Below are 12,568 nucleotides of genomic sequence, written 5' to 3'. Positions count from 1 at the left end.
AACTTTAATTTCAAGTGATTCTGCTATGAGGAGACTGCAACAGCTCTGTGGATTTACAGGTTCACTAATACTCAACTACCTCCCCAAAGGACATTGTTCTATCACTAAACAAAACACTTTCCACCTGCATGTCCAGTTCCATGCAGGGCTTTGTAAGCAAGGACAGCTTGCCATCTAACAGCTCCCATCCATTCCATCTCCACCTTCAGGCTCAGCTTCTTGAGGAACAGTTTTGTGACAGCTGCAAAATCTGCAGCCCAGCATACCTGAGTAAACACATTTCAGCTTGGTACGTTTAGTGCTGACATACTAAAGAAAACCTTCTATTCAAGAAGTTATTGTGCCTGTGCACTGGGGTGGCAGCCCTTGATAAGACTGCAATACATCTTATCTCAGTTGTGCAAATTGGAGTCCTAATATTCAACTTGAATTTCTTCTGCTTCAAGTGCAATCACTCATAGAAGTTCTTCCAGCCTAACAGGGCTCTCACTGATGACTAACCCACCCCACAGATGACTGGGCGGAAAGAAAACCCTACTGATTTACCTCAAAGATTTGAATTTAAGTTCCTCTTACTTCTTCTCTTTTTTAAAACTGTTCCAGTTTTGCCCAGTTTAAAGGTAGTCATAGAGGCAAACAAATGCTTACATCCTTATCAGCAAATTTAGACCTAAAGTTGCTGAGGCAGTGCAACTTTGTATCTGGCTTACAGTGGATTAGCTGTCATATTTCACAAGTGCAAACTAAAATAACCTGAACTAGATTTAAAAAGTACCCACAGATTAATTCACTGGTTAATTTACTGATTTAACTAAGTAATTTTAGAACTGTGCTTTTAAACCAACCCAACACAAGGGTAAAGCTGACTAGTTGAAGTTTAACACTTATGTTTCACATCCTCTCTGCAATCAGGATAAATAATTATTCCAAGAGAGTAAGTGGGAAGATAAACAAGTAACATACCGGTAGTTTGTCCCTGTTTAATCTCTTCAGCAGTCCTGTCTATCAGGACATAGAGAGACCACACAACGCAGGTGATGGCAATGATGTGGAATGTTACAGAGCACATGATCTTCCTCCTCTCACTGGCTGTCATCTGCAGCTTCTCCCACTGGCAAGAAACCAGAACCAGAGCAAGAGATTAGGAGTTTATTGTAGTTACTAGAGAGTATGAAAAGAGAACATTGATAAGAACAAAGACCAGGCAGGAGACCAGTTTCCTCCTAACAAGGATTTTAAAAGTCAGATGGCATCACTGCTTTGGTTACTGCACGTGTGTGGTGGCTGCCAGCTGACCCTGCTGTCACAAGAGCCATGCTGGTACCAGAGGGGTCTCAAGTGCCCAGCTCCCACCCTGAGCCTCAGCATGATGTCAGCACACCCTGCTTAGCACACAGGGGCAGCTCCAGCACAGAGGGGCCCAAGCAGTGCTGCTCCTTGCTGTGCTCTCCCCTTGACAGCAGGTACCCACAGCTGCAGCTGAGCATCATAAGTGGGAATGAGTACCCTTGCTCAGGGAGGCATTCAACGGAACAGTGGAAGTGGCACATGATTCAGCTGTGTAAAGACACCTCATGGTGAGCTCTCAGAGTCCCATGGGTGTTCAGCTCTCACCTCCTGCCTCTGGGGGTTTCACTCAATCTTCATTTATATTTAACACCACTTATAGCAGTGACACTCACACTTTATTTTCAGTTTTTCAAGTGCACTTAAATACCTATGCCCTAAGAATATACATTAGAATGGGGGTGACAGCTTTTCTAAGTGAGGGGATGAAGCAAATTAAATCCCCAGATCCGCATCTATCAATACTGCTCATATAGCCAAAAACAAAACCACAGGACCAAGCCAATGTACTTTCAGAAAGATACAAGGAAACTAGACAACAATTAGAGATGCTTCTAATATGCCAGACATACCTGGGACACCCAGAAGCTGTGTTTTAAATTTCTTTTATGTAATTTCACTTATGTATATGATAAAAATTTTTGCATGTGGGACACACATCCCTCAGCTTATCTGCTTGGAAGAGAGTTATGACGAGTTTTTCTCATGCTTTCACATAATACATGCTGGGACACATAAACATCTCACACATAAAATGGTGCATTTGATGTTTCATTTGATGAGTAATTTGTAGAAAAAGAGGACGTCAAAAAGGAGGCATAACGTGGAAGGGGGTGAGGATGACCTGAATGGTATGACTGAAATCATCCATTACGTTGAAATATTGCTTCCACTGCCACAAAAACGAGAATGATTGAAACATGAGACAGAGACTTTGTGATCATCTCTGTGCTGCCAACAGACACATCTCTTTGCCCAACCCAAGCCACATTTCCAGTTATGTGGGCATCCAAATCTCATCATGGCACAAGAATTGAGTGCTTCCAGGAATGGCATGCTAGAGTCATTGTACTAGGAAGCTGTATTTTTTTCAATAATTTTAGAAAAAGATTGAACAAAATATTCCCTTTGCATGTTGTATTTTAAACAGAAAACGGCTTTTGCTTCTACACAAAGGTGTTGCCTTTTGATAGAAAGTACAAATTAATTAAATTATTTTGCCAAAAAGCAGCCGTGTTAAATCTATTTGCAAATGCTTTTACAGAGGCAGGAGGACCTGTGCTTTGACTAATTTAAAGTTCTCTTTTCTGTTCCACAGCTTGGGCTCCTCTGCTGGGCAATACCTCCTGCTGGCTCCACAGTCACACAATCAGCTTGCACCACCTCACTGCTTCAAGAGATATGACTGCAAAGCAAAAGAGGAAATATTCTGCAAATTGCACACTAGCCCAGAGAATCTGTAGGTCCCCGCTATATTATTCTGATGACGCAGCATGTGGCATTTCCCACTTAAAATAGTCAGCAGTTCTGGACTTTTCAAGTGTTGTTAAAACAAAGGGGGGAAAAAAGCCAACAGAAAATTTAGATTTTAGGTCTCTTTGTTTCATTGAAATTTTAAAATTAAGCATCTCTCTCATCTGCCCTCATCTTCATTTGAGCCATGACACATTTTCTTCTCACCCTCTTCCCTTAGTAACTTTGTGTTTGAACAGCCCCATTCTGCAATGTAACCTTAAGATGCCAAGGAAGTTTAATTCTATTTCTAACTCTACAGACAAGGAGAAGCCCTATTATTTGTCCCATCCTGCTCATACTCACCAGCTCCAGACTGTTTTCTCCTGACTGAAAGGCTACCATAAAGACTGAGTGGAAGATACAGAGGCATCTTATCTTTTTGCTGCAGCTGAACCTCTAAAAGGACTATTTAGATGTATCTGAGAAGTAAACTCCTTCTATTTATGGCTCTATCCCTACCTTCTGGCAACCTGTATGTTTCCCACAGATGACCTGTTCAGATATAGCTAATGATGCTGAGTGACTCATTTCTGAAGGTGCACAGCACTTTTTTTTACACAGGGCACAAATATTCAGAAAATGTTACCCACCCACTTCGGGCAGAGTGAGCACAGAAAAAAACAAAACAGCAGTCAACTGACATCTATAGCAACTCTTCTTTCCTTGGATGATCTAGACTAATTTCTTTCCTGTCCTATAGTTAGGCTGTGCAAAGCATTGTCTCTGCAGACAGCAGAGCTTATAATGACCAATACTGCAGCTCAGAAACAACCACACTCCGTGCCAAGGGGCTACCAAGCCGAAATCTGCAGTTTTTAGAAGGCAATTATCCACCACAGTCATAAGCAAAGGACATCCCATCCACTGGACATGCTAAGCTATATACTTTGCAGATAGTACATCTCTCTGAAGAAATCAGAAGTGTTAGAAATCTGCTCTATTTTCTGTTAGAAGTCACTTTTAGGATTTGGACAAGTTCTCACAGCAGTTTAGATAGCTGCAGCCCAGACTTCTCACCCTACATGATTTAAACTCATTGTAACTGAATTTAATGTTTCTCATTTATTCTAGTTCCAGACTGAAGTTATTGTTATTAACCTCTTTGGTAGATATGGCAGGATTTGTCTGTACTAAGAATGACTAAGTGACTTCCACCTCAAAATCCTGATGTAAGAACAACTGACATTGAAAGCTCAGAGGATGTAGGAGAACAAAATGAGGATAGAAGCACAAAACTCATCTTAGCACCTATACTTTAGGTCACCAGATTTATGAAAGATGCTTATCTATAGAACAAAAATACAGGCTCTAGTCATTCACAGCTTAAGAAAAGGTAAAAATGAAAACACATTTAACAGGGAACCACCTTTGAATTGCAATGTACTATTTTATGTAAACAGGTTTGATCGTTTAAGAAGAAATTAAAAGCTACAAATTTTAAATTAATTACATTCAAGAAGTACAATTTAAAGTAAATTTAATGTGAAATCCTCATACTCTGAAAAGAACTTAAAAGCCATGTGGATCTTAAGAGCCACAAACTAAAGCAAGTAACAGTAATACAAAGCTCCACATTAAAAAAATGTTGGTAACTGTAGAGTTTCGTACTCTAAAGTCTAAAGGAAATAATCAGATTGTTGCATGGACATATATATATATATATTTATACACACACATATATATATATTTCCACATTTACACACAGAAAGCTGCTGGGCTGTAACAGCTGTTACCAGAGCTGGATTCCAGAGATGTTGAATTTGCCAGGGTGAACACTAATTCAAATCCTTTTGTAGCTACACAAGACTGACCAGACTTACTAAGGAGCCACAAAAACATTAATAAATACATGGTGGGTGCTGCAGGCTCAGCCTGTTCCAGAGCAGATCTCTGTTTAACAAAGCATGCCATGGGGAAGCAGGTCCTGTGCCTACCTTTCTCAAAGGCTTCAGTTTTGTCTCCATGATGAACTCATACTTGCACAATTCACAGCATCGCGTATCCGAGCTCTTGATCCATTGTTGCAGGCAGGCCTGATGCACAAAATGAAGACTTCCTGTACAGTGACAGGGGGTAATCAAAGGGCTCTCATCATCTCCTTCACAGTGACATATCCTGAATCAGAAGCAAAGCTGCTCATTAGGAGAAGAGGAAGCAGAAGGGATGTGGAAGAACCATGTAATATCTGTGATCACACATGGATATTCACTGAGGATCCCGAGACATATAAATCAAAGGGATGTGTTCCACAAAGCAGCTAAAACTCAACAACTCAATTGCTGCACAAACACATACACAGGCACAAAATAATTAAGCACAGACACAGCTAACTAGACAGCTGCTTTCTCACAGATGAGGCACACACATAGAGCCTGACAGAAATGCAGTACCTGAAAGAAAATATGGAGCAAGAAATAACAACATTTCACCCAGACCAATAGCACTTAACTGCAAATAGCATTTAAACAGATCAGACAGCACTTCCCAAGACAAAATATGCACAGAGAGGTACAGCTACTCATGCACAAAGGTCTGAAATAGAAGACAAAAAATAATTCCAATACCAATGGTGAAACAGTCCACCCCAGGATCAGGGGCAACCGATTTAGACAGCATGGATTTTCCACAAGTGATTAATTCCAATGCAAACTGCTAAGAGACCGATCCGCAATGCAAAACTACAGCACTGAATCTGAACCCCAAAACACACTTATTCTAAATGGTTTTGCTTCCCCAACTCTTAGTTAGCTAAGGAAGCATCAGCTCTGCAAAATTCCCTACTTTCCTCCCAGCCTGTGCAAACAGCAAAGACATTTGATAAAGTGTTACTACCAACTGCTGACATTTGATTTCCAGAATCAATTTACACACAACCCTTGGGTAGCATCAAGCATTGCGAAGTCCTTCTAACCATGTGGAAGAGGTCATGAATTGAAAGGGGGATGACGAGGAGCTCAGGGAATGAATACAAGTTACTAAGCATATGTGAAGTACATTCTGGCCTGCTGCCATCCCTATTACTGAAATCTCTTACTGATGTGTAGCATCTTGCCTCTTGTGACCTTGCTGAGCGCTGGCAAGCGGAAATGAAGGCGTGGGTGGATTACAACAGCATCTTGTTGATGGTAAGTCAGTACAGAACTAAATATGGTGGCAATGAGGGGGGAAATCAAATAATATTGGCAAGTAATAACAAAGCCAGCTTTAAGAAGTGCTGTTAGGGAGGAGAAAGACTACGATAATAAAATGCTAGGTAGAGGACATTGGATCCTGAACTTGATGACTCTTGCTCGTCAACCACATTTTGGATGTGGGGCAGGGCAGACCTGCAGATAAGTCACCATGAAGACAGTCCAGATCTCGTTCCTACCACCAGTGCACACAATTAATCCTCTGTAGTTGGAGTAAGTCATTCAAAAATGACACCTGTCATTTTTGAACCTCACACCATGGACATCACACAGGCCTACTGCTGACAGCCGGTGCTCTCATCCCCTTTGACAAAGGCAACCAGGAAGCCCGTAACAAATAAAAAAGTGTGGTGGGATACAAACTGAGGGAAAAAAAATAAATCTAAAGCTCTATTCATCTGAACTCACAAGCAATTTTCAAGCAATCTGTCTTCTTCCTGATTCCCACCCTCTGACCAAACCAGCAGTGCTGTCAGGACAGCACATTAAAAGCTAAGACATGTTCAGCTTGACCTTTATGATGTGTAGCTGAGTCTCTCATAGTATTCCCAGTTTGGGCAACTGATAAGACAAAAATACTATCTCAGAGCCCCAAACCTGAAATAAATTTTAGAATTTATTTGACTCCAAAGGAAATTATTTTGCTTAGTAGCCTTGTTAAGTGCATCAGAGGGGTGCAGGACCGCAGAGAGAAGGCTGCATGCTTCAAATCACACATACTGTATTAGCAAGGTGACAGGGTAAAAGAAGAGATGGAAAGAGCACAAAGGCAGGGGAAAGCAGAACAGTCACCACCGCATGGGAGGGTTAAAAAGGTAGGTGGTTCTCTGGTAAACCAACCTGCAGGTATCCCCCGATGTGGACACAGGGGAGAGAGGGGGTAACTTTTCTGAGAGTGGGGAAGGGCAGTCAAGGTCACTGTCCTTCTCAACTGAACAGAGCGGTGCCCGCTGCTCTTTTGCTTTGAGTTTCACTGAGGTGCTGTCCTCAAAGACGTCATCATCTCCCATATCATCAGAGCAGAAGTCCGTGCTTTCCACCAGCATGCTGGAGGATTTGTCAGCTTGGAAGTGACTGGAATAGCTCTCCAGTTCATGAAATTTATGCAGGCTGCTGATGCTGGAGGTGTGGGAGAAGGAAAAAAGGTAACGCAACAGTTTTTTGCTCCTTGAGGAGTCATGGTCCACCTTGTCCTCCAGCAGGGGGATATGTACAGCACTGTGGTTCTCTGCTCCTCCCGATGCACTTGAGTAGTTGGAAAGGGAAGGGATACAGGAGTGCTTAGAATTGCTAAAAGAAAGAGGCCTGAGATTGAGCGGTTTCCTCTCTTTAAGATGAAACTTGTTAATCCTTAAGCACTGCTCTTGATTCGGGGTCAGTTTGCCTTCTGAGCGTGTTCGCTCCACATAATCAAAGCACTCGTTGGTGGTCTGTGCCTTCTGGTCCACGTCATTGAGGGACTTGGAGAATTTCAGAGTGCGGCTGGGCTTTACATTCTTAGCAGACCTGAGTGCCTGGCCCCGATCCTGCCCACGGGAGTTTCTTTTTGCTGCATGTAACGTGTCCTGACAGATTACTGTCACAGTGACCCCTTGTGTCAGAGGGCTCTGCCAGTGTGGATTTTTCAAGACAACAGCAGACTGCACTGGACTGTGATGACAACACTCAGAAAACACTGCACTGGAACTGCATGCAGAACAGTGGAATATAAGCACAGAAAGTAAAAAAAAAAAAAAAAAACCAAAACCAAACCAAAACAAAACAAAAAAGATCATTAAAAAAGAGAACATGTATAATTAAAAGTGAAGAAATGAGAATTGCAGCTAGTGTGGGAATGGCAAACATAGCAGGGCCAAACAGTCAGTAGGATTTAACAAAGCAGCATTAGACAGCAGTCGAGTCAAACAAATGGGATGCTTCAAGTGGGAATCCCACATTGCTTACTTCCCCCATAAACATACTTTTTCAGTTTTGTTTTTCCTTCATTTGAACCTCGCCTGAGCCTCACTGTAGCCACACAAATGGCACACTTTACCTGCAGATGTCCTGGTTGGATGGTGTAACAGAAGTCCGAGAGAAGCTATGAGGGGCAGAGACAGAGGTTGGACTTCCAGCCTGCAGTGACATTAAAACAGACAAACAAAAAAACCCTCAAGTCAGGAGTCAGTATGCAGAGCAATCACCTTCAGGGTAAAACACAGCACAGCATGTGGAGTCAGATATCACTCTACAGCAGATACTCAAGGGCTAGTTGCAAGAAAGTGATTTTACTTACTAAATGTGAGAAAGGTCGTCTCTGTTCAGAGCAGCTTACAGAAACTCAGCATCTGAGGCACATTTTCCTTTCCCCCCTTTCTGCTTCAGAACAAAAGCTATTTCTCTATTTGTTGGAAATTTCTCTCTTTAATGTTTAATCTCTCCTAAAAGTAGGTACGCCTGACTTCATATCCTTTTATAAGGGTTTGTGCAGTAACTATTTTTTTAACTTGAAGTCTGACAAATAAATGAAAGATCTGACAATAATTTACTGATAAACTGTTTCACTCTGCAAATGAAAATTAATAACTTAAATAATGAATTTTTTTAAAAGCCATATTAAGCATTCTTCTAAAAACAAAATATTAAACCAGTAAAACAGCATGTTGCATTCTGCTATGGAGACAGAGCTATATATTGTTGGAAGTGAAGTCACAAATTAATAAATCTGAGATTTTATGTTATGAGCAAATCACAGAAGGTAACCTGCTAAGAATGAATCCAATCTCTCAGCTGCTCCAGTTTAGCAATGAATTTCTCTAAAAAAAGGACATTAGAACATATGTGACAGTCTAATAGCAGGTGACTAGAATCAATGATCCAAAATTTGCCTTCCAAACCCATGTTACTGGTTTCTTGATCCAATTCTCTGGTATCAACAGTGTTAAAATGTCTTGCCACTTGGGAAATCAAAAGGCTGGACAAAAACGAAATTGTGGAATTTAATTTGCATTTCAAACTTAGTATTTTGCTTCTAGATGCCAGTACTATTCAGGGCAGCGTATAGAGAGAGATTCACCATCTGAGGCACATTTCCTTCCCCCCCCAGCTTTCTGCTTCAGAACAAAAGCTATTTCTCTATTTTCATACATAACGAAAGTGCAACCAAAATACGGACAGAAATTAACACACTTGGATAGGCACCACAAAAAGGAACGACAAATCACTGGAGAAAGTTATGCCCCACCCTTGATTCAAACTAATGCAAGCTGTGGCTACCACTAAAAGCCATAGTTCAATGAGCCTCTACTCACTCACTCCTTTCATCCCATGCTTTTTGCTCACGAAACTTCACAGAGCTGTGCTTCAACTCAGAGTAGGACAGTGAGGTGAGGTAAAACGAACCATTGCTTTAATACCAGTCACTTCCCTAGGAATGCCAGTCAGTGACAGCAATGAGTCTAACAGTGAAGCACAACTCCCTGACACGAGCAGAGTTAAATGCAAGCTGCTGCCAAAAGTCTAAGTTCCAGGTTCTGCTGGATCTAAAAGCAGGGTTACACATTGCTGCTGCTGGCCAGTCCTCCCAGCTCACCTGGGTGTACAGACTCAGACACAGCAGCTTTGAGGCAGAGAGGTGTCTCAGAAAAGAAGAAATACAGGCAGCCTCGGGACAGAACAGGTCATAGAAGAGGTGGTGATGGGTGAATGAAACAGGCGGATCCAGCTGTCTTGGAGCTCTGATGCTGCTCCCACACAGGGCTCAGCTCTGAAGAGGTTGGGAAAAGAAGAAGACAAAGCCTTCTCCACTCTGTAGCTTCTGGCACACACCACCCTTACTGCCCCAGCAGCAGCCTCCCAGGTAGCAGCACCTTTGGCCAAATTGGCTATTTATGATAGCAACAGCAGCAGTAGGTTTTAGAGCGCTCCTTCTCATAGGAGGTTTCTGCCATGTTCATATGTGCCATGTATCCTAAGCCTTGACAGCCTGAATTTGACCCCTCTAACCCCATAATCACGTGCTGAAACTCTGCAGGCTGTCATGCCCTTCACATGGAGAAACATCACCTTCAGTGACAAGCCTTGGAGCTTGAGTGCTTGTGAGTTATTCTGTACAGCCCAACTGGTTGCCTAAAATAGCTCAGTACTAATGGTCAATAGTTAGTTAATTGTGTATTGACATTCCCATCTAATGCAATTCAGAGGTCACAGCACGGCATACTGCACAGGTATTCAGATAATCACAACAATTTGGAAGGTAACAATTCCTGGGATTCTTACAGTTTTCTGAAGGGTTGACAGCAGGAACACACACACACACACACACACACACATATATATATATTTATATGCCTATATGCAGGTGTCCATGCATATATACACGTATATGTTCTCATTCTGCCTCCACATGAACAGTGTTACCTATTGGTGAGAGAAGTCAGCCTGTTCTTATTACATACTTTTGATTACATGCTGCATACCAAAACCCACAAAAACCCCACCCTGCCTAAGAAAATAGAGGCATCTTTGAAGTGAGCCATAGTGAACATGCCAATGGCTTGGGTATATTTCGAGATAACCTGCTTATCTGAGACAACACTTCTGGGTATAGTTGCTGTTGTCCCACTCTGGGCTGAACTTCAGTAATAGCAATTACATCTAATTTTAGAGAACAGAGCCTGTCACATTCTAAAACTTTATCAAATTATTCATTTAAGGTAAAAATAAGAAATTACTTCTGTAGAATTTTCCAACTAATTGGAAGTCTAAAGGAAGCAAAGTTTTTTTCACCCACACATGCAAACTTCGTCATTTCTAGGTGCCACATGATTAGGAACAATACTGCGCTACAAAACCATGCAGAAGTCTCAGCTAAGGATCTGGAATTAACATACTAAGAACTATGCACATTTAATAATAGAACACAACTCTTTTATGCAGACAAAGAGTGAAAAGAAGTTCAGTTTCATGTCCTTTATTGGGAGGAACTTCAGAACAAGGAGCTTCAGGCAAATACAAATTTAGCAATAGGGTAAGGAGCAAAAACACTCCACAAGCCAAATTTCAACCTGGCATTTTGATTACAAGGCTTCCCTTTATTTGATGTGCTCTTGAGTACTTTCAGCAAGTACTGTATTCCATGCAATGAGAGCAAACTGTACAAACCTGATAGCTGAGGTGGGCAGAACAGGCCACCTATGGACAGACAGCCCTGCTGACAGGCTGGTTTTGAAAGCTTTTATATCAATGTGGCACAATCAACCATCAGCAACTTCTGATCTTCTCCAGTAAGTTCTCCCTACCAGATTCATGCCATGTTGACTTCCAGTACATATTAAAATCAAATGTCTTTAGAGAGGGATAAGATAAAATATTAAAATGGAGAGGGGTTAAAAAACTAGAGGAGAGATATGGGAAAGAGGCATCTGAAAATTCCAGGACCATCAACTCCACCATGTAATTTTGGCAACAATTTGATAGGAACCAGCAGTCAGGTGCTGGAAGAACTTTCTTCCATACTTTATATAACATATATGACTATAATTATAACTACGTCTAGCAACTGCAAGCAAAACTGAAATCAGCTTTCCCTTATTATTTCTAAAGAAATCCAAAGGAGGATTCTGTCAGGAACTTTCTCAAGAGATTCCAGAGCTAAAGATACTAGAGAAAAGAGGCTATCTAACCCTTCAACATCTTCCCAAGAATAATACAACCTGCCTATAGCACAGGAATAATGTTGACTAAACCCAGTAACAACTGCACAGGTTCTGCAGGAAGAAGAAGAAAAAACTGTATATAGCTTTTTGTCTTCAAAAATCTTCCTCAAAATACCTTGAATGGACTGAAGGAACAAAAGAGGAAAGGAAACCCCTGCAGGCTCCTCCTTAATGGGGTGTCCTCATACCTTCACGAAGAAAGAATCCAGGAGATTCCCAGGAAAAGGAATTTATCCCAGCACAGGGAGACTATCACATTCCTTACAAACATGACTGCACTGTGCTCCAGCATGAGATTACGTGCTCCTGTATTTGGGGAAAGAGTACACTTTCATCTTAGCACTACACAATTTTTTGTGTCTTTTCTTTCCCTTCCCCAGTAACTCAGTAGAAGGGGTTTTTTTAAGCAACTTGTGTTTCCCTACCCCCAGGCTCACGTACCTGAACAGAACACCTCTGAGAAACAGCTATTTTCAGTAAGCCTTGGTCATCTGATAAGACTACAGGATAGCTAAGCTCTGCAGCTGAAAAACCTGGACTACTTTTCTACAGACAAATGCTCACTGAATCCATTAAAGCTTCAGGCAACAGTGGACATGTGTATTCATATGCTTTTCTAAATCTGTTCCAAGCTGATGAACAGCCTAAATGGATTTTAAATTTCATAGCAAGCTTAGGGAACCACTTTGTGTCTGCACTGGCTGCTGTTCAGCCTAAGAATAATCTAATACTTTACAACATGCTTCTGCTCAAAAGATAAAACTTATACAGGCCTTCAAAAAAGACAAAGAATTTACATCTTTTAAGGAGTTCACTTTT

General features: G+C 41.5%; 1 protein-coding gene across 2 annotated transcripts in view; it reads right to left on the bottom strand.

Moving 5' to 3' along the window:
* Positions 1-12,568, bottom strand: part of MARCHF8 (membrane associated ring-CH-type finger 8) — a 66,290-nt gene that overhangs the window by 6,367 nt on the left and 47,355 nt on the right. The window contains exons 3-6 of one of the 2 annotated variants that reach the window (XM_062496419.1): positions 8,089-8,168; positions 6,894-7,739; positions 4,797-4,977; positions 964-1,111 (exon numbers count right to left, since the gene is read on the bottom strand). In XM_062496419.1, the coding sequence (XP_062352403.1) occupies positions 964-1,111; positions 4,797-4,977; positions 6,894-7,739; positions 8,089-8,168 (1,255 nt within the window). The remainder of the gene's footprint in view (positions 1-963; positions 1,112-4,796; positions 4,978-6,893; positions 7,740-8,088; positions 8,169-12,568) is intronic. The other variant, XM_062496420.1, reaches the window with a different exon arrangement.

The sequence above is a fragment of the Cinclus cinclus genome, chromosome 7 (assembly GCF_963662255.1).
Source record: "Cinclus cinclus chromosome 7, bCinCin1.1, whole genome shotgun sequence".
Lineage (NCBI taxonomy): Eukaryota > Metazoa > Chordata > Aves > Passeriformes > Cinclidae > Cinclus > Cinclus cinclus.
Note: the sequence above shows the minus strand (reverse complement) of the source record. Positions and strands in the feature narration are given on the sequence as shown.